At 41.7% G+C, this 20538-nt stretch overlaps 1 protein-coding gene across 8 annotated transcripts in view; it reads right to left on the bottom strand.

The window, feature by feature from the left end:
• The window catches only part of B3GNTL1 (UDP-GlcNAc:betaGal beta-1,3-N-acetylglucosaminyltransferase like 1), a 329647-nt gene that overhangs the window by 78063 nt on the left and 231046 nt on the right, over positions 1–20538 (bottom strand). For all 8 annotated transcript variants that reach the window (XR_003996594.1, XM_030534209.1, XM_030534211.1 and 5 more), the window contains one exon: positions 10254–10349. Coding sequence is in view for 7 of the 8 variants with exons in the window: in XM_030534209.1 (XP_030390069.1) it covers positions 10254–10349 (96 nt within the window). In the remaining variant the exon portion in view is untranslated. The remainder of the gene's footprint in view (positions 1–10253; positions 10350–20538) is intronic.

The following is a 20538-nucleotide window of genomic DNA, read 5'->3' as shown; positions in this document are numbered from 1 at the left end:
CAACAACTAGTTCAAAAGGCAAAAAGAATGAGGAGTACTTGTGGCACCCACAAGTACTCCTCCTCCTTTTTGCTGATACAGACTAACACATCTACCACTCTGAAACCTGTCACTATACTAGTTCAAAAGGGGTTTTAAAGTAACAGAATCATGCAGCTTGAAAGCTTGTCTCTTTCACCAACAGAAGCTGGGCTAGTAAAATATATTAGCTCGCCCACTTTACCTCTATCCTGGTATTTAACATCAGGAAGAGCATTCTGGGGGACAATTTTCCAACAGCAAATAGAAAAGAAACCCTCTATAACTAACAATCTACTCAAGAATTTTAACTACTCAAAATAAACCTAAACAAAAACAAACAGAATTTTGGCTGCAGAACTCATGGTACCTATAGCCTGTTTGAATAGCAGTTATTGTACTGAATGTTCCTTTGTTTTTCTGTGCAGTTGCTCAAAACAGATTATCCAAATTTACTATTATTCCATACAAAACCAAAACTACATTAAAAAACCATTAAGGTTGCAAAATGAGGCTCTTAAAAGTTAGGTAATGTAAAAATTACAGTAGAAGCTAATTTTGCCTCTATGTGTATGCATTATGATACAATCTTTACTTACATAATCACAAGACAGCTTTTTTCTCAAAGGACCTCAGACTCTTTAAATGTGGCATCTGTTCAATATTTCTTATTATTCTCATCATTTGCTGTATGACCCTATCTTTTAAGTTACTAGAACATAGGAATTGCCAGACTGAATCAGACCTGAGGTCCATCTAAGTCCAGTATCTCTAACAATGGCCAGCAGCAGAGGCTTCAGATAGTACACAAAATCCAAAAGTAGGTAAATGTATTGCCATAATGCACACCATCTTAAAGCTGAACTGAAACAATAATATTTTTATTTCTTCAGAGGTTTCTCTATGGCATTCATCACAATGGTATTTCAAGTGTCTCAGAAACATTAATGAATGTATCTTTACCAACACCTGTGAGACCTATTCATATCCACATTTTGCAGATGGGGAACTGAGGCAGAGAGAAAGAAAAATATTTTCAATAGTGTCAACCAATTTTGAAAGTCCCAATTTCCAGATGCCCAACTTGAGATACCTGGAGCCTGATTTTTCACATATAAAGTACCTATTCCTAGACCTATGTCACAAGAAATACCAATGGTTCAGGATGGAACACCTCATGCCATTGAGCAATATACTTTGGGGGATAACCTGTTTATTTGAAGGGGAGCAGAAAGGACTATTTTTCTGGCAGGCTGTTTTTGTTTAAAACGCTTGGCATTCAGGTGCTTGAGGTGTTCCAGGCTCTGCTGTGGAAGATGGATCAGTGGGTATAGGGGAGGTGAGGCAGACTAAGTTGCATGAAGAAGGCAAATAAATCATTTAATTCTGTAATTTATCACATATCTCTACATATGTACCATAGGCACATCACACATACACTGGTTAATATTTTCAAAGTCAATTGGGGAGTTAGCCACATAACTCCCGTTAAAATTAATGGAAGTAATGTAGCTTAATTTCATAGCTGGCTTTGAAAATCTCAACCACATTTCACATTTTCTGCTCTTCCATTTTTATAAAATGAAGAAATAAAAATTATACCCTTCCCGAAGAACGATGGTGCTTGCCATTAAAATGAAGCTTGCATTACCACCGTATTAAGTATTCCCTTTATTTGAGAGCAAATGCAACAGAGGGTAATACTGAGTATAGGTCTGACGCTCTCCTAAAAGCTTTTAAGAGAACTTTTAAGAGAAGCCCATCTTGCATTTTGGGCTCAATTCTCCATTGTTCCTGAGCTAAACATAGGTATAGTGAACAGCAGGGAGGGGTGTGACTGACAATTACTCCCTAATTCTTAACTGCTTGGCTCCAGTATAAGCTAAAGCTGGCAAGAAGGCTGCTTTAAGTTAAGGTGCTGGTGGAAGATCTTCTGCCAGCTGAGAATCAGGCCCACATGCTCCCTCCTCCCCTGATGCATCCACACCCTTCCGTAACTTTGACATATCCCCCGCTTCCTCTGACTATGTCTTCTTCCTTTCCTTTTTACACCTAGCAGCATAGTTCCAGTGTAGGAGGTGGTGGTGGGAAAGTTGGTGTGGAAGGCAGTGGAGCTGTGTCTGTTAGCCTTGTGCCGAAGGAAATTTGCCCTATATTGAGGAATCTCCAGCTGGCGAAAATGGAGAATCCAGCCCTATAGATTTTATAATTAGGTTTTACGTTCCTTGTTTAAAAAAACAGGATGAGAAAGGCAAATCTACCATTACAACTACGCTATTAATATATTAGGAAAATCTGAATTGTGGGGGAGAAGAGCTAGCCAAGTCTCTTGATCAGAACTCTCAAGAGAAATCAGGCTGTAATTGGGAACACTTTTTTTTCTTACTGATAAGAGTATGATGGAAAAGGCTGCAACCAGAGGGAGCCAAATTTATCTCAAGTCCTCAGAGGAATCTCAAAGTGCTGAGAGAAAGAGTAAGGGCTTGTCTACATCAGAAAGTTGCAGCGCTGGTGAGGGAGTTACAGCGCTGCAACTTTGAAGGTGTACACATCTGCAGGGCACCACCAGCGCTGCAACTCCCTGTTTGCAGCGCTGGCCGTACTCCCGTTTTGTCTCGGGTGTAGAGGATCCAGCGCTGGTGATCCAGCGCTGGTAATCCAATGTAGACAGTTACCAGCGCTTTTCTTGACCTCCGTGGAAGGAGGAAGCCTCTGGTAATCAAGCTGGTTTCCTTTCCCGGTTTGCTCTCTCGGTCCCGGAGCCAGCCAGCAAACCGCAGGGAAGGAGACCTGCTTGCTCGGGGTTCCGGGACCGAGAGAGCAAACCGGGAACGCCGCGGTTTGCTCTCTCGGTCCCGGAGCCAGCCAGCAAACCGCAGGGAAGGAGACCTGCTTGCTCGGGGTTCCGGGACCGAGAGAGCAAACCGGGAAAGGAAACCAGCTTCGCCGCGGTTTGCTCTCTCGGTCCCGGAACCCCGAGCAAGCAGGTCTCCTTCCCTGCGGTTTGCTGGCTGGCTCCGGGACCGAGAGAGCAAACCGCGGCGTTCCCGGTTTGCTCTCTCGGTCCCGGAACCCCGAGCAAGCAGGTCTCCTTCCCTGCGGTTTGCTGGCTGGCTCCGGGACCGAGAGAGCAAACCGCGGCGTTCCCGGTTTGCTCTCTCGGTCCCGGAACCCCGAGCAAGCAGGTCTCCTTCCCTGCGGTTTGCTGGCTGGCTCCGGGACCGAGAGAGCAAACCGCGGCGTTCCCGGTTTGCTCTCTCGGTCCCGGAACCCCGAGCAAGCAGGTCTCCTTCCCTGCGGTTTGCTGGCTGGCTCCGGGACCGAGAGAGCAAACCGCGGCGTTCCCGGTTTGCTCTCTCGGTCCCGGAACCCCGAGCAAGCAGGTCTCCTTCCCTGCGGTTTGCTGGCTGGCTCCGGGACCGAGAGAGCAAACCGCGGCGTTCCCGGTTTGCTCTCTCGGTCCCGGAACCCCGAGCAAGCAGGTCTCCTTCCCTGCGGTTTGCTGGGTGGCTCCGGGACCGAGAGAGCAAACCGCGGCGAAGCTGGTTTCCTTTCCCGGTTTGCTCTCTCGTCCCGGAACCCCCCTTGAAGCCGCCCAACAGCGCTGCAGTGTGGCCACATCTAACACCACTTGCAGCGCTGGTTGCTGTAAGTGTGGCCACTCTGCAGCGCTGGCCCTATACAGCTGTACTAATACAGCTGTAACAACCAGCGCTGCAAAATTTTAGATGTAGACATGGCCTGAGTGGAAGAGGAAATAACTTTTGTCTCCATATTTACCTGATTAATGAAGTATTTTAGCAGGATTCTGTTGCTAAAGTTTTAAAACCTATTAATTCCATACTTTCTACTGTAGGCCATGCCTTTAAAAACCAAACACTGCAATAGTAATATTACATTGGAGTTGCACTAAAAGCCATCCAAGTGATTAAATGGAAATAACATAGTACAAAAAAGTTATAGAATGAACTTCCAAATCCTTATTGGTCAAAATACTTATTCCTAGAAAGACCCAAGAGTATCTCATAGAAGGTTCTAAGCTAAATTTTAAACTTACAGCAGCAGCCTGTGCTATGGCGTTAGCAGCATATTGCTGGATATACATCTGGCACAAGAGACATTCTGTCTCAAAGAAAATTCTCTCACTTCAGGTCAACACACTGTACTGAAAGGGACTTTTTATGGCTCATATCAGCAACAGGAACATGCTTGCTAAAACTGCTGCCTTCTAGAGCAGTGGCTCTCAACCTTTCCAGACTACTGTACCTCTGTCAGCAGTCTGATTTGTTTTGTGTATCCTCAAGTTACACCTCACTTAAAAACTACTTGCTTACAAAATCAGACATAAAAATACAAAAGTGTCACAGCACAGTATTGCTTATTTTCTCATTTTACCATATAATTATAAAGTAAATCTATTGGAATATAAATATTGTAATTTCAATTTCAGTGTATAGTATATTGAGCAGTATAAACAAGTTGTCTGTATGAAACTTTAGTTTGTACTGATTTCGTTAGTGCTTTTTATGTAGCCTGTTGTAAAACTATGCAAATATCTAGATGAGCTGCTGTACCCCCTGGAAGACTCTATGTACTCCCAGGAGTATGTGTACCCCTGGTTGAGAACCACTGTTCTAAAGTTTACTGCTGATGGGAGCACATGTGCTTGTGGACCACCTATCCAATGGCTCGAAGTTGAAGCTAGATAAAAAATTGCACCTTGCCTAAATGTAGCTGTTAGGGTAATTAACAATTGGAACAATTTACCAAGGGATGTGATGGATTTCCCATCACTTGAAGTCTTCAAATCAAGATTGCCTGTCTTTCTAAACTATAAGATCTAGCTCAACTACTAAATATGTCCTTGGGACAGAAATTACTGGGTGAAATTCTATGATCTGGGGTATATAGCAGGTCAGTCTAGATTAGGGGTAGGCAACCTATGGCACATGTGCCGAAGGCGACACATGAGCTGATTTTCAGTGGCACTTACACTGCCTGGGTCCTAGCCACTGGTCCAGGGGGCTCTGCATTTTAATTTAATTTTAAATGAAGCTTCTTAAACATTTTAAAAACCTTATTTACTTGATATAACTAAACGATTGTTGTATGCATTATAGACTTATAGAAAGAGACCTTAAATTAGAGTGAATAAATGAAGGCTCAGCACACCACTTCTGAAAGCACCCCTGGTCTAGGTAATCACACGGATACTTTCTGGCTTTAGAATCTATGGAATTATGTCCCGTTTGTAGCTAACCATGGATCTACAGCTACACTGCATACTACAGTATGTCTGGTGGGCCTAGCAGCTGGCACCACATGCACTGTGGCAGATTGTCATCCATTATTTCATGCCATCTGGGGCATTCCATCTTGCACACCTGGCTGTAGCTTCTTATGGTATGTCTACACTGCAAAGCCGAAGTGTGATTGTAGCATGTGTAGGCAGATCCATGTTAGCTTTAATCCAGCTAGCACAGATAACACAATAGACACAACAGCATTGCAGATGTGGTATCATGGGCTTCAGTATGGGCTACACCAGACTGGTTGCTAGCCTGTGCTGAAGCCCGTGCCACCATGTCTGCACTAAAGCTAACACAGGTATACCTACCCATGCTGCAATCGCATCTTAACTTTGCAGTGTAGACATAGCCTTAGATGTTTCAAGCAAGCTAGATTTGTGGGCGTGCACTGTAATTTTTTTCAATGCTGAGCATTGACTGACAGAAGATAATCCGAAATCTCTAGGATACAGGCTTGGTACTCTACCTTTGTAAATTTTACATTACATTTTTCTGTCTTAAGGAAATCTTGTTAATTTTACTTCATGAAGCTGTTTTTTTAATCGCCCTTAGTTTGACTTCCATTAGGACAGTCACCAGAAATAGGCTGGAGGACCCATTAGAATCCACCCCATTAAATTATTGCACTGAGTAATATCTGAATTGGCTTCTCTTCAGAATTATCCAAAACACTCTTACACCTCTTAATCTTTCTTTAGATCTGTGACTCTGTCCCTTTGCTCATACCCTGATAAGGCCTTTAAATCATTTTGCCCTGATTATAAAACAGGAAATCTGTGACAATGTTATATTTGCTTCAGTGTTTGTGAAATAAAGGGTTACTAGAGACTCTGCACATTTTCTTTCTTCTAAAAGAGAAACATTTCTGCTCTTCTGGCAAAGAGCAATTAAATTAAACAAGAAAAAGGTGAAAGCCAAAGGGTCAGGGCGGGGTGAATTCTAAAGGGTGCTTAATAATACACTAGCAAGAAATGTCTTTAGAAGTGGGGGAGGAGGTGGGTTTTCAAATACTATGTAAGTATAATTTATCATTGGCTCCAGCACTTTCTTTTCTTCCTGGATACTACTCAAATACTGATCTCTGTTTAGCTTTAACTATACTTTGCCAAGAATATCAGAGCCTGTGTTTTGTCCTCATTTTTCCCCAGAGCACCTTGACAGGTCACTTGACAGCCTGACAATATTCTAATTCATGTTCCAGAACCCCACAAATTTCTTCTTAACCTTTCAGCTTCCGGGGCTTATTATAAATGCCTGGTTTCTTGAGGGAATTCTGACAGCTCTCTTCTGGCCCAGAGAAATGGAGAAAGGTATTAGCGAGCCCCACAAAGGCTATAAAGCTCCTTTAGACATTTGGAATATTCACTGCATTCTCCTGTGCACCAAGATGTATATCAAGACCACCTCAGTTTCTTCTTTCCATGACCCTTTATCAGAGGAACAGATCAGAGCGGAGAGCCAGCCACTGCATTCTGAACTGCAGTTTGTATTCAGAAATGCTAGCTGCTCACACTACATGATTACACCTGGGGCTCATTAAAAATAATTTCCCTTTGTTTGCACTTAAAGATAAGTTTTAAAAAGTGGCAAGACTTGCATAAAATTCTTGTCTGGATACACTTAAAAAGGAATGTTAAGGTTGGAGGTGGGGTTAGCGGGGGAGGATAGACAGAGAATTTAGTTAGAGCAGAAAATATTTTACACTGATCTGCCCTGGGAATCAGGGATAAAATGATTGTGGTGTTTCTCATTCTAATCTCATGGTTAAGTTAGTCTATATAAAAGCACAATTATGCAAACTGCCATTTTTTATTCTCCTTTGTTCAGCAGAAGTTTGAAGAAAGAAGAGGAGTTTGCTGGTTAGGCAGGCCAGAAAAGATTTTGGTGTTACCTATGTCTTATGTGCTTTAAGTATCTCAAAGGTATTTACCAGCAGTAAATTAGGGTATCTTAGTGTAGTAATTGTGTAGCCATTAAACACTTACAAATAGTTCACACAAGACATTAGAATTAAGAAAATGTTGGCCAAGATGCAGGTTATTTGTCTTTTCCAAAAGCACCACAGGAACTTTTACTTGGATGTCCACAAGAGACAGGGAAAAGCTCTGTAGTCTAATGTTTCATCTGAAGAAGGGAGGATGTGTTTAGGCAGAGAGATGTGCAGACCCATAACTAGAATAGCAAAAGATGTTGTTGGCCAAAGTTTGTGGTGCTCTGATAAAGGTATATAGTGGAAACTTCACACAGCACCAACATCCACTATATCTGTCCCTGGCCAAGGCTTTCTGTCCCCCAGGTTTTGAAATGTACAAGTCATTTAAGGATACACTGAAACTGTACATAAGGCTGGAACCCTTCATTCTCTGTGTGTGACATATGTGAAGCCAGTGATGGCTTTTTAACAACATTTCTATGTTTTGGAATAAATTTACAAGCAAGGTGCCACAGATTTGATTAAATAAATTAGATGGCATCACACACACAAGTTTCCCAAAGAGAAAACTTTCACATACTAAGCTCACAAAGTGTAAATAAAATTTTGCCACTTGTTCCAATAACAGAGGTCTCTACATTTAATTTGTGTGTGATGGATGCACTCCAGGAACATTCTCTCTCGAGTTTTCTCATAAAGTTCTTCAAAAATAAGTTCATTATATCACCATCGTCCTACCTCTGGACGTACGGTAGAGAGGACTCTATCCTAAATAAAGTGGTTGTCATTAAAATCTTTACACTCTTGCCTAGATTTCAGAGGTATTCCATATAACTCAGTATACCATGAACACACATTAAAATCAGTTATTTGCAAGGCAATTATATAAAAGTTAGTAGCGATCACCTCAGCTTTACCAGATAACTTGCTTTTTCTACTTCAAAATATTTCAATCCTGGCTCTTATAATTAAATAACTAAATATTCTCCTCACTTACATATAACTGAACTGAACAAACTTAATTAAATACATATCACAGTGACAGCCATTTTGCTCTCCTTATTTACACTATGTAATAGGATTTTTATCATTGTACTTAGATAGTGCACAAAGTATATTTATAATTCTGGCCTTTGATGTACAGTCAAGATTTTTAATCACAAGTAGACAAGTCCCATTTCAGAGAAGTCATTTATAATTCTGTTTGGATATTGCAATAATGCTAATGCAGAGAAAATATGTCTTCCTAGTGAATGAACATCTTGAAGGAGAGGAAGTTTGTTAATAAAATGAAGTCTTTGTAAACAAATGCTTTAAATCTCCCATGAAGTATTGGGACAATTACATATATTTTACCAATAAGAAGGATTTACACATTAGTTAACATTTGATTATGTTCTTCAAATTACAACTCTCCAACATTTGACATATGAAGAACAGGTGTTCAGATTTAATTCCAAGTGAGAAATGCAGCTTTTTGGTATGGAAATAGAAAGACTAGAATCTAGAGATTTCTTGATCTATTTCTCTGTTTACTGGCAGCATCATGACACCTGTAGATTGCATAATTAATACTAACTCAAGAAGGTGGAGGCATGTGATTAACAAGTTAGATGATGAGTCAAGTCAGCATACACACACAGAGAACCCAGTGTTGACCAATAACACCGTTCCCATTCATGTGTATAGCAAATCTCCTATTTATTCCAGAGGGAAGAGCTAAGCCAATGCTGTGCACTTCTGAAAATCCCACCTCAATGGTTAAGGATGAGGTGACTTGGAAAACTGATGCTTTCTTCCCTTGTCACAATCCTGCAGTTGTGGGCAGTGGAAACGTTTGAATGAGACACTCCTGGGTTTAGACATGAGGGAGCTATTAGCAGGGCATTTTCTTTGAAGGTCCCTTTCTTTGGCCTTCAGAACTCAATCCCTTCTGTCTGCCAGAGCCTGGATTTGTTGACCTCCTGCACACCCCAACAAAGCTACTCTTACCCCACCAGGAGTTTGGGGAGGGAGTAGACTGTGGAAAATGAGGCTAAATTTAAGGAATTTTTATTATTATTGATTGGCAGGTAATTATTAGAGCTATATTGCATAACCTATATTATAAATCCAAAACCCCTTAGACTTGACATTGATGCCATTTAAGCAGATCACATTTTACTCACGGGAGGCAAATACGCTATAAAATAAAATAAAAAAGTAGGAAGGCATAAAACCCAAACCAAACCAGCATGGTTACATGGCAAGGTTCAAGAGGTGATTTAAGTCAAATGGGTATTCTTCAGAAAATGGAAAGTCAACCCCAGGGTAAAGCGAGCGAGAGAGAGAGAGACAGACAGAGAGAGAAAAGTCAGCATGGTCTGTCTATTGGATAGGGCATTGGATTGACTCAGAAGACCTAGGTCCTATTCCAAGCTCTGCCACTGACCTGCTGTGTGACCTTAGGCAAAACATTTCACCACTTTGTCTTTGTTTCCCCTCCCACCCTTCTCTGCCTTTTCTATCTGGACTGTAAACTCTTTGGGATAGTGATTCTCTCTCACCATATATTTTTACAGTGCTTAGCACAACGGGGATTCACTGTCAGTTGGGGTCAGTAGGAGGTACTGTAAATTCAATAACAGCAATGAAAATAATCTAGTATTGTAATAAGTAGTACATAAATTAGAGTAGGAATTACCTTCAGCAGTACTGCAGTGCTACGTCTGGCAGTGTTAGACAGAAGAATTCAGAAACAAAGTGGAATATAAGTGTGCTTGTTAATTACCAGAATGTCCTTCCATCACACAGGATATATCTTCATAGCAGCTAGGAAGTGTGACTCCCAGCTCGGTTATACGTACATTGCAATACTTTTCACTGTGGCCCATTTAATAGCAATAGGAAAAGACCACTTGAGAGAGTAACCCTACCAATTGTCCTGCTAACACTTCTTAACAAAACGGAATCAAGAACGGTGTATCAATTTTGTTTCTATCAGTTGCACTCACCTTCCCACCCTCATCAAATTTGCCCACGTGACAAAACCATTCTCGGGAACAGAACCAGGTAGGCATGATCACAGTGGGTCCATGGGAGGTAAACACCTATGGAAAAAAGGTGATAAGAAACAACCTTAGTGAAAAGGAAGAATAGTTCCTAACAGATATACTCTTTGATAATAAAGTTTATTTTCATTTATTAACTTATGCCTTGGTCCTGCAAAGACTTAGCTTTATCTTGGCCTTAAAACATATCAGAAGCCCCATTAAATTCACTGAGACTACTCAAGTACTTAAAGTTCAGCACCTGCATAAGTCTTTGCAGAATCATGGCCTAAGAGATTAAATCTAGTATTTCCTACTTCATATACTGTAGCACTGTGACTGTTCCTATTAGTAATAGCAAGTTTTACAGCAAATCCAAAGATCTTGAAACTATAATTCAAGTTTTGAGAGATCCACCACAACTTAAAGTTCTACTAGTTTTACTAAAAATACTAATCTTAATAATGAAAGTACATATATAATGGAAAGTCTGTGTCCAACTCTAGGACTCCAGTGTGCTTTCAAAAAGCACAAAATTACAAACTTTGATCTATCTTCTATGATTTTCTGTGAAAAATTGGGGAAAGTGAAGTACAGCTTGATTTTAAATCAGAACAATATGTATATAGTATTTAATGCTACCTGGTTAAACTAAAAGTCTTGGAAAGAAACAACATGAATGTAGTTATTTTTAAATTTTGAATGCTCACAGCTTCAGTGACTAGCACCAACACAGCCAGGAACTGTAGATAATCAACTTTTGCTGCCTTAAACAAACATGCCATAAACACAACTATGAAATAAACCAGAATATCCGGATTATGTCAGGTAAACAAATTATCACTTTTATTACAAGGAAAAATACCTAGCAAATCAGGAAACTGAACTTGTCAAACAGAAATCTGAAGTTAAAAAGGCATATTGTGTCCAGCTCCAAAGAAAGTTACCTGTACAAGCAGGTTTATGGAAACAGAAAAACAAAAAACAAATTTATTGCCAGTTTCAATCACTAATGAAAATATATTGGTCTCCAGAAGATCATTTCAAAGTATACTATAGATGAAATAATTAATATTACTTTGCAGTTAAAATTCGCCAACTCGGTTGCATAAATTTAGCCTTCTGAATCCATAGTTAGATACCTGTTGCTCTTATTAACTTCAATATGAGCTGGGGGTACTCAGTTCTTCAGGCCACTTTTCTTTTTAGATGGATAAAGAGGGATTTAGGATCTTAATTTTAGGCCCACAGATTCAAATATTTTAAATTTAATTTTGTATTGAGGCACCTAGGGATGGTATTTTCGAAAACATCTAAGTGACTTTGTAACACAAGTCCCACTATAAGGGCTTGTCTTCACTACTGGGGTAAGTTGACCTAAGTTATGCAACTCCAGCTCCGTGAATAACGTAGCTGGAGTTGACATAGCTTAGATCGACTTATCCCGGTATCTTCACTGCGCTGCGTTGACGGGAGACACTCTCCGGTAAACTCCCTCACTCTCCTCAGAGAGGTGGAGTACTGGGATCGACCGCAGAGTGCTCTGCAATCAATGTAGTGGGTCTTCACTAGACCTGTTAAATCGACCCCTGCTGCATCAGTTGCAGCAGCATCGATCTCTCCATAGTGAAGACCAGCCCTAAGTCAATAGTCTTGTGCTGAACAGAAATGGCCTGCCTTTCAGAGGGGCTAAGCACCAGACACTCCCAGTGAAGACACTGAGAGCTGAAGGGCACTCAGCATCTCTGAAAAATCAGACCACTTTTATTTAGGTGCTTAAATATGGATTTAGGCGCCTAACTTTAGGAACCTAAGTCGGACAATCATGGCTTATACGTATAAGAGTGTAATATGCTGCCAGTATTTTCCTGTTAAACAACCTGTTAGCAGCTGTTGATTCTGATGGGAGATGCTGAGCCTGGCAACTGATTAGCAGGTGTTGATCAGCTGACTCATTATTGCAAGTACTTATTAGCTCCACTATAGATACCAAGGAAATGAGAGTGCCCAAGGTGGAACTGCAGGATGAAAAAAGCTTAGGAAAAAAGCTGGACTGCAACTGAGTGGAAACCTGTTTGTCAATAAAGCAAAATTCCAGAAGGGGGACAAGTCCTGAGCCTGTTTGGGGTATGCTGAATGTATTTGAAGGTGAAGGAGACTGGAAAAGCCACTTGGTCATTAAGGCCCTTATTCAATAGAGCACTTAAGCATGTGCTTAACTTTAAGCAATGCAAGTAGTCCAATTAACTCCAATGAGACTAATCAGATAATTAAATGCTCTGTAAAGAGAACACTCTCCTAAGGGTTAATGCTGATATTCTGGACAAATTTTATTTCATCACAACATACAGAACACCTAATGAAACTGGTTATAAGTAAGGCTATGTTTTAGTCACGAGTATTTTTAGTAAAGGTAATGGACAGGTCACAGGCAGTAAACAAAAATTCACAGCGCATAACTTGTCCTATATAACCCTGAATAATTCTTGGGTGCTCTGGGGCAGGGGCGGCCCAGAGGCACTGCCGCACATGCTTCTGTGTGTGTGTGTGTGGCTTGCGGACCCCTGAGGCTGCTGGGGGGGAGAGGGGTTTGGGGGGGCTGACAGGTTCCCTACCTGATTCTACCCCGGAAGCAGCAACATTTTCCTTAGCTCCTAGTTGGAGGAGCAGCCAGGGGGCTCTGCGCACTCTCCACGCCCTGAGCACTGGCTCTGCAGCTCCCTTTGGCTGGGAACCATGGCCAATGGGAGCTATGGAAGTGGTATCTGAAGGCAGAGGCACTGCATAGAGCCGCCTGCCCGTACCTCCATATAGGATCTGAGGCACATGTTGCCACTTCCGGGGAGCTCCCCCAAGGTAAGCTCTGGCCAGAGCCCTCACCCCCTCCTGTGCCCCAACTCCCTGCCCCAGCAGTGAGCTCCCTTCCACATCCAAACTCCTGCTGCTGCTGGGGAAGGGGGCACAGTGGCTCGAGACTGCCCCAGCAGCAGCCAGTGCGGCTGGCCCTGGGCTGCCCCAGCTGCTCAGGTGGCCCCCAGGCCAGGAGAACCAGCTGCTGCAGAAGTCCCGGAAGGTCATGGAATCCATGATTTCTGTGACAGACTCACAGCCTTATTTATAAGCCAAAACAAATCCCTTATTACGTGTATGGACAGAGCATGAAAATGTTCTTTGCATCTCTTGCAAAGATTTGTTCTCACATAGGCACAGTAATGCCGATATTTTTATGCAATTTATATATACTGAACTGTAAAAGTACAGTACTGACAATTTACATGGGCATTCAAGCAACATTTTAAGGACAAACCAATGTTCTGTATTTTCCTTTGGAGATGCAAATAATTTTTACAGAGTTAGATTGAGAACAGGACTAAAATTAATCTAATGATAGATGTATTAACTTGAGCAACACCTGGTCATGCCAGTAAAGTTATTCATAGTGAAAACAATGGGGAGTGAGTTGGATGACGACTATGGAAAAGGAGACAAAGAACTTTATTATTTATTATCCTGAAGGAAATTATCCCAAGCAATCACTGCATGAAAGCCGTACAGTTACTGACGCATAACTATTTTTTGTTCTTAGTTCTTTAATTCTCTGCATTATTGCTCCATAAGGATGGCCATACCAAAAGTCCATCTAGCCCAGTGTCCTGTATTCAGACAGTGGCCAATGCATGGTGCTTCAGAGGTAATGAACAAAATAGCCAGGGACAGCTCGTGGCCGGGGGGGGGGGGGGGAGGGAGGGCAGGAAGGAAGAGGAAAAAAAAGCATCCACGATTGGCGGCACTTCAGCAGCAGCTCTACCGCAGCCGCTTCATTTCTTCGGTGGCAGGTCCTTCCCTCCGAGAGGAACTGAGGGACCCACTGCCGAATTGCCGCCGAAGAGCCGGACGTGCCACCCCTTTCCGTTGGGAGCCCCAAGCACCTGCTTGTTATGCTGGTGCCTGGAGCCATCCCTGAAACAGGTGATATATCCACTGTCGCCCATTCCCATCTTCTGTCAAACAGAGGCTACTGACACCATCCTTGCCCATCCTGGCTAATAGCCATTGATGGACCTATTCTCCATGAACTTATTTAAATCTTTTTTGAACCCTGTTATAGTCTTGGCCCTCACAATATCCTCTGGCAAAGAGTTCCACAGGTTGACTATGCATTGTGTGAAGAAATATTTCCTTTTGTTTGTTTTAAACCCGCTGCCTATTAATTTCATTGAGTGACCCCTAGTTCTTCTGTTATGAGAAGTAAATAACACTTCCTTATTTACTTTCTCCACATCAGTCAAGATTTTATAGACTGCTATCGGATCCCCCTTTAGTCATTTATTTTCCAAGCTGAAAATGCCCAGTCTTATTAACCTCTCCTCATATGACAGCTATTCCATATTTCTAATTATTTTTGTTGCCTTTTTCTGTACCTTAGCCAATTCCAATGTATCTTTTTTGAGATGAGGTAATCACATCTGCATGCAGTATTGAAAATGTGGGCATACTATGGATATACAGAGAGGCAATATTATATTTTCTGTCTTATTATCTATTTCTTAATGATGTCCATCATTCTGTTAGCTTTTTGGACTGCTGCTACACACTGAGAAGATGTTTTCAGAGAACTATTGACAATGACTCCAAGATTTCTTTCCTTAGTGGTAACAGCTAATTTAGGCTCCATCATTTTATATGTATAGTTGGGATTATGTTTCTGCAATGTGCATTACTTTGCATTTATCAACACTGAACTTCATCTGCCATTTGATTGCCCGCTTACCCAGTTTTGTGAGGTCCCTTTATAACTCTTCGCAGTCTGCTTTGCACTTACCTATCTTAAGCAGTTTTGTATCATCTGCAAATTTTGCCACCTCTCTGTTTACCCCTTTTTCCAGATCATTTATGAATATTTTGAATAGGACTGGTCCAAGTACAGAACCCCGAGGGACACCACTATTTACCTCTCTCCATTCTGAAAACTGACCATTTGTTCCTACCCTTTGTTTTCTATCTTTTAACCAGTTACGATCCATGAGATGACTTTCCCTTTTATCTCAAGATACCTATTTTGCCTAAGAGCCTTTGGAGAGGAACCTTGTCAAAGGGTTTTTGAAAATCTAAGTACACTATATCCACTGGATCATTCTCGTGCACATGCTTGTTGACCTTTTAAAAGAATTCTAGTGGATTGGTGAGGCATGATTTCCCTTTACAAAAAACATGTTGTCTCTTCCCCAACAAATCATATTCATCTATGTGTCTGACAATTCTGTTCTTTACTATACAGTAACTTCTTGCATAACATTGTAGTTTTGTTCATGAAAAATGCTACTTTAAGTGAAACAATGTTAAATGAATCCAATTTCCCCATAAGAATTAATGTAAATAGGGAGGGCTTAGATTCAAGGGAAATATTTTTTGTCAGACAAAAGACTACACACACACACACACACAATAAGTTTTAAACAACCAATTTAATACTGTACATAGCATTGATGATTGTGAAGTTCGGTTGAAGTGGTGAAGTCATAGGGTGGAAGAGGGCAGGAAATTTCCCAGGGAATGCCTTACTGCTAAATGATGAACTAGCACTTGGCTGAGCCTTCAAGGGTTAACACGTTGTTAATGTAGCCTCACACTCTACAAGGCAGTACAAATGGAGGGAGGGGAGACAGCATGGCAGAGAGAGACAGAGACACACACCCTGTGTGTGAGAGATGCGCATTGCTCCTTTAAGTACACTGACCCCACTCTAAGTACATTGCCTTTTTAATAAGTAGATTAGCAAATTGAGACAGCAGCTGCTGCCAGCAAGCTCCCTCCATCTTGAGCCCTGTCATGTCTCCCCCGACCTCCCAGAGATAAGGTACAGAAGCAGGGGGGGCAGAAGCGGGGGGAGAGGGACATCCTGACATTAGCACCCCTCTTCCCGCCCCCCCCCAGGAAGCAGGAGGCTCCTGGGAGCAGCTCCAAGGCAGAGGGCAAGAGCAGCACACTGCAGTAGGGAGAGGGACAGCTAACTGCCCAGCAACTGATAGCTTGCGGGGTGGCTGCTGCATTGGGAATTTATGGGAGCAGGGAGCTGAGGGGGGCTGCCGGTCCACCCCGATTCCAAGCCCCCACCAGCTAGCTCCAACAGGCTGCTCTTTCTGTAAGCAATGGACAAAGCAGATGGCTGCCAAACAACTTTATAAGGGAGCATTGCGCAACTTTAAATGAGCATGTTCTCTAATTGATTAGCAAAGTAACAACGAAACAGAGTTAACTGGGATGACTTTAAGTGAGAAGTTACTGTAGTCTCAACCAATTTGCCCTGTACTGAAGTTAGGCTTGACAGCCTGTAAGTTGCTGTATCGCCTCTGGAGACTTTTTATTTAAAAAAAAAAAAAAAAAAAAGTTGCCTCACATTAGCTATCCTCCAGTCATCTTGTACAGAAGCTGATTAAAATGATAGGTTACAGACCACAGCTCCATGTTGTAGAACAGATTTTGACACAGATATATAATCAGCTTGATGAAAATAAAGTTAGTTTAACTGCTAAAAGTTACACACAAAGTTTAAATAAAAATGATATAAACAAACAAAAAAAATGTTAGCACAATATGAAGCAATAAAAGTCTCCCACAACCCAAAACATTCTGTTCTGGTGCTTTTAAAAGCTAGAAGCTGAATACCTGACATCAAATCAAATGACAGACTGAAATATTTTGTTTCTCAAACTTCTAAAATTATAGTGTAGCAATTTCAAACAAAATATATGATATGCAACAGAAAGGATGCATTGTAATTTACAACATGTTATTACCAGAATCACATCACTTCCGATTGATGCACTGTATCTGCTTTTAAAAAGAAATCCAAAACTAACAAATAAAATCAAATCACTTACTTAAATCAAACAAGCTGACTTTTTGTTCCATATGGTACCATTTAGGAAAGTCTAGCTTTATGATGGAACAAATGTCTAGCAAGTTGAAGGGCACACATTTCAATGCAATGTTTTTAAAACTTAGTATTGAAAACTATTCAGATGCTTGCCTATCCCCCACAGGAACTTTATCAAGATGATATGTAGCAAATGTAAAGAGCAGTGACAAAAAAATGACCTTGGTAGCTCTAGATCAAAATTTTACATGGGTAATGTAAACCCTTCCACTCATGGATGTGTACTTATTAATGAAAGAATACTCAGTACCTTGCAAGATCAGAATCTATGATTCTCTGTGCGACCCAGTGGCATTAGCTAAAGACAGTATGTACAACCCTCACAGATAAGGAAAGCATCATTGTCTAGTGAATAGGGCACTGGAGTGAGACTCAAGAGGCCTGGGTTCAATTCCCAGCTCTGCCACCTGTTTGCTGGGTGACCTTGGCCAAAGTCACTTCCCTCCCTGTGGCCTCAGTTTATCTATCTATCTATCTATAAAATGGAGAGAACACCTCTCCTTTGTAAAGTACTTTCAGATCTGTGGGTGTAAAGCACTACGTAAGAGCTAAATATTAGGTCCAGATGATATATTACAGCACACAAAGGTTAGAGTGGCTGCAAAGCATCCTACATTGGATCAGAGACATGTAGCTATGGAATCAGTTATAAAACCAGTGCCTGCAGGTGCACATTTTTAATGCTATACCTGTAAAGAAGGGAAGATATAGGAGGCTGCTGTCTCCTTGGAGTGCAACTGAAAGTAGGTTGGGTACTTTATCATGGAATTTCCATATTTTCAAATGTTGGGTGTTTTAAGTTCAGTGCTAATTTTTTAAGATGTTTTTTGAAAACAACATTTTTGCTTTCCCTGCCTTGACTCCATAAACCAATTCCACACTCTAAAGTCCTTCCCAAACTAAGTAATGCTCTAGAATTAGAGTTAGTCGGGAATTTTGCCAGTTACTCAAAAGAAACTTTTTGTGGGAATGTACCAGTTTCAACAAAGCTTTTATCGGGAAGGATTCTCAGGTCCAGGATAGAATTTTGGGCAGGCAGACATGCATGCACACATACCTACCTCACCCTAGAATAGCCAATTACCTGATGGTTATGGCACTCATCTGAGATATGGGAGACTCAGGTTCAAATCCTTGCTGCAAAGCAGGCAGAACAGGGACCTGAAACTGGGTTTCCCACATCCAAGGTGAGTGCTCTAACCCCTTTGTCTATGCTAGCGTTTCTCTCTCTTTCTCTGCTTTTTTTTAAGAGAACATTTTGTCCCAGTGCAGAAAAAAAAAAATATTTGAAATTTTTGAAAATTTTTGTAGAATGAGAAAACGGTTTCCCATCCAGCTTTAACCAGCATCCACTGCACATGTCAGAAAAGCAATGCTGAGTGAGAGATCACAGAACGGACTCAGAGCAAGTAATAAGACTTTGACATCTGACTTCAGATTCAAGGATTTCCTTCAAAAACAGGACCAAGGGAGAGAAAGGGACATTGGCTGAAAATTATAGAAGATTAGAGTTGGAAGAAACCTCAAGAGGTCATCTAGTCCAACCCCCTGCTCAAAGCAGGACCAACCTCAACTAAATCATCCCAGCCAGGGCTTTGTCAAGCCAGGCCTTTAAAATCTCTAGGTAACCCATTCCAGTGCTTCACCACACCAAGAAAGAGGAGAAGGGATGAGACAGCTCTTTAAGCAGCAGTGACAGAACATTCAGATTGCAAGTACTGGCAATGATGGGAAGGAGAGTGGGGTGGGGAAAAAGCCTTTTAAAGCACAGTAGCAATTATTATTACTGTAGCCCCTGCAAGCCCTAGTTATGGACCAGGACTCCACTGACCATTACAATGGTTCTGACAGTGTTTCCCAAAGTTCTGAAAGCTGAGCCTGCTTCAGAAAATAAAAATCTATCACAAAATCCTACCATGTGCAGTTAAAGAGCTACCCATTCACATATACATCTCGTGCAGCATTGGAACACTGGGTTATGATTTGGTTCAGACAGATGCAAAAGCCTTTGTTTGGCCTGCTCCGGATTTGTCCAAACTATTTTTCATATCTCCTGTCATTGTACATTTGTTGAAACACTGCAAAATTGGTAGAATTGATTAATAGGGTCTGCAACAAAAACATTCTGCAAGTTACCTGGTCCAGGTTTTATTGCTGAATTGTTGTTTTTTCTTTTAGACTGCAATAGTTGCAACCAGAGAAACAAACAAGACAGTCTCATCATACCCAGAACGTTAACCAATAAAAACTCCACAGCATGCATTACAGCCATACTAACCAACACATTATAAAATTAATGTCAGGGAGATTTGTGACCCCGTTGGTCCCGACCCAAGGCTGCAGCATAGCACCTTCTCCAGGAGCTGTCCACCCCTCCTTGGCTCTGTTCCCCCATTCCTTACACATCCACCACCCAACAGGTCTCATGCCACTTGCTACTGTGCCTCCTCCTGGGGTGCCTCTCCTGACTGTTTCCCCTGGGCACCACATGCTGAACAGCAGCCACAGCCTGGCATCCTCCCCACCGCTGCTTGCAGTGAAGAAAGCACAGGTGGGATTTCCTGTGGGAGACCCCGATGGCAGGGAGAATTTACTCAGCAGTACTGACTGTCCGGGGTTACTGTGCTTCTGCCACCCCTGTGGTATCAGGAATGCAGGTTTTAGGAGCAGAGTCCCAGCAGCTCCATGCACACCAAGTGCCTGTGCTGCCGTCAAACACAATGATGTAACAGCAGCACCTGTGCAGGGAAAAAAGGAGCAGGGCTCAAGGAAAAAGGGACTGGATGGGTTGACAGGGGGTTGGGACTCTGGAGAGAGAGGAGATTTGGTGCTACCTCTGCCAGCAAATAACAATTACAAACACAGGAGGTGAGAGTTTTTTGGTTGTAAACAGGAGTTTCCCAGGTATAGTGGGAGACTTGGTCAGTCTCGTTAAAGCAGAGCTATATAATAACTATGTTTGGTTTTCTCAGAGACCCACCTACTTCTGCTTACCATACAGCTGTTTTATAATTTCCTGTATTCTCTCAGTTCCCAGTCCTGCCTCTCTAATGGACCCTGCGCATCTGTGTGAGGTCTACATAAGGAGTTAATTCCCTGCTTACAGGAAAGCAAGCAGGGCCTTTGTGTTCTATCACAAACATCATCAAAAGTCTTGTCATGTTTATACTCTATATAAGCTAAAGTTGCTGTTACTTAGGATGTATTATATGTATTATAATTAGTTATAAACTGGCCAAAAGAAAATAATAATTTGTTAAAAACAATGGTACAGGTTAATTATCAGTGAGGGTATAGATCTTAACCAGATAT

Source organism: Gopherus evgoodei, chromosome 15 (assembly GCF_007399415.2).
Source record: "Gopherus evgoodei ecotype Sinaloan lineage chromosome 15, rGopEvg1_v1.p, whole genome shotgun sequence".
Taxonomy (NCBI): domain Eukaryota; kingdom Metazoa; phylum Chordata; order Testudines; family Testudinidae; genus Gopherus; species Gopherus evgoodei.
Note: the sequence above shows the minus strand (reverse complement) of the source record. Positions and strands in the feature narration are given on the sequence as shown.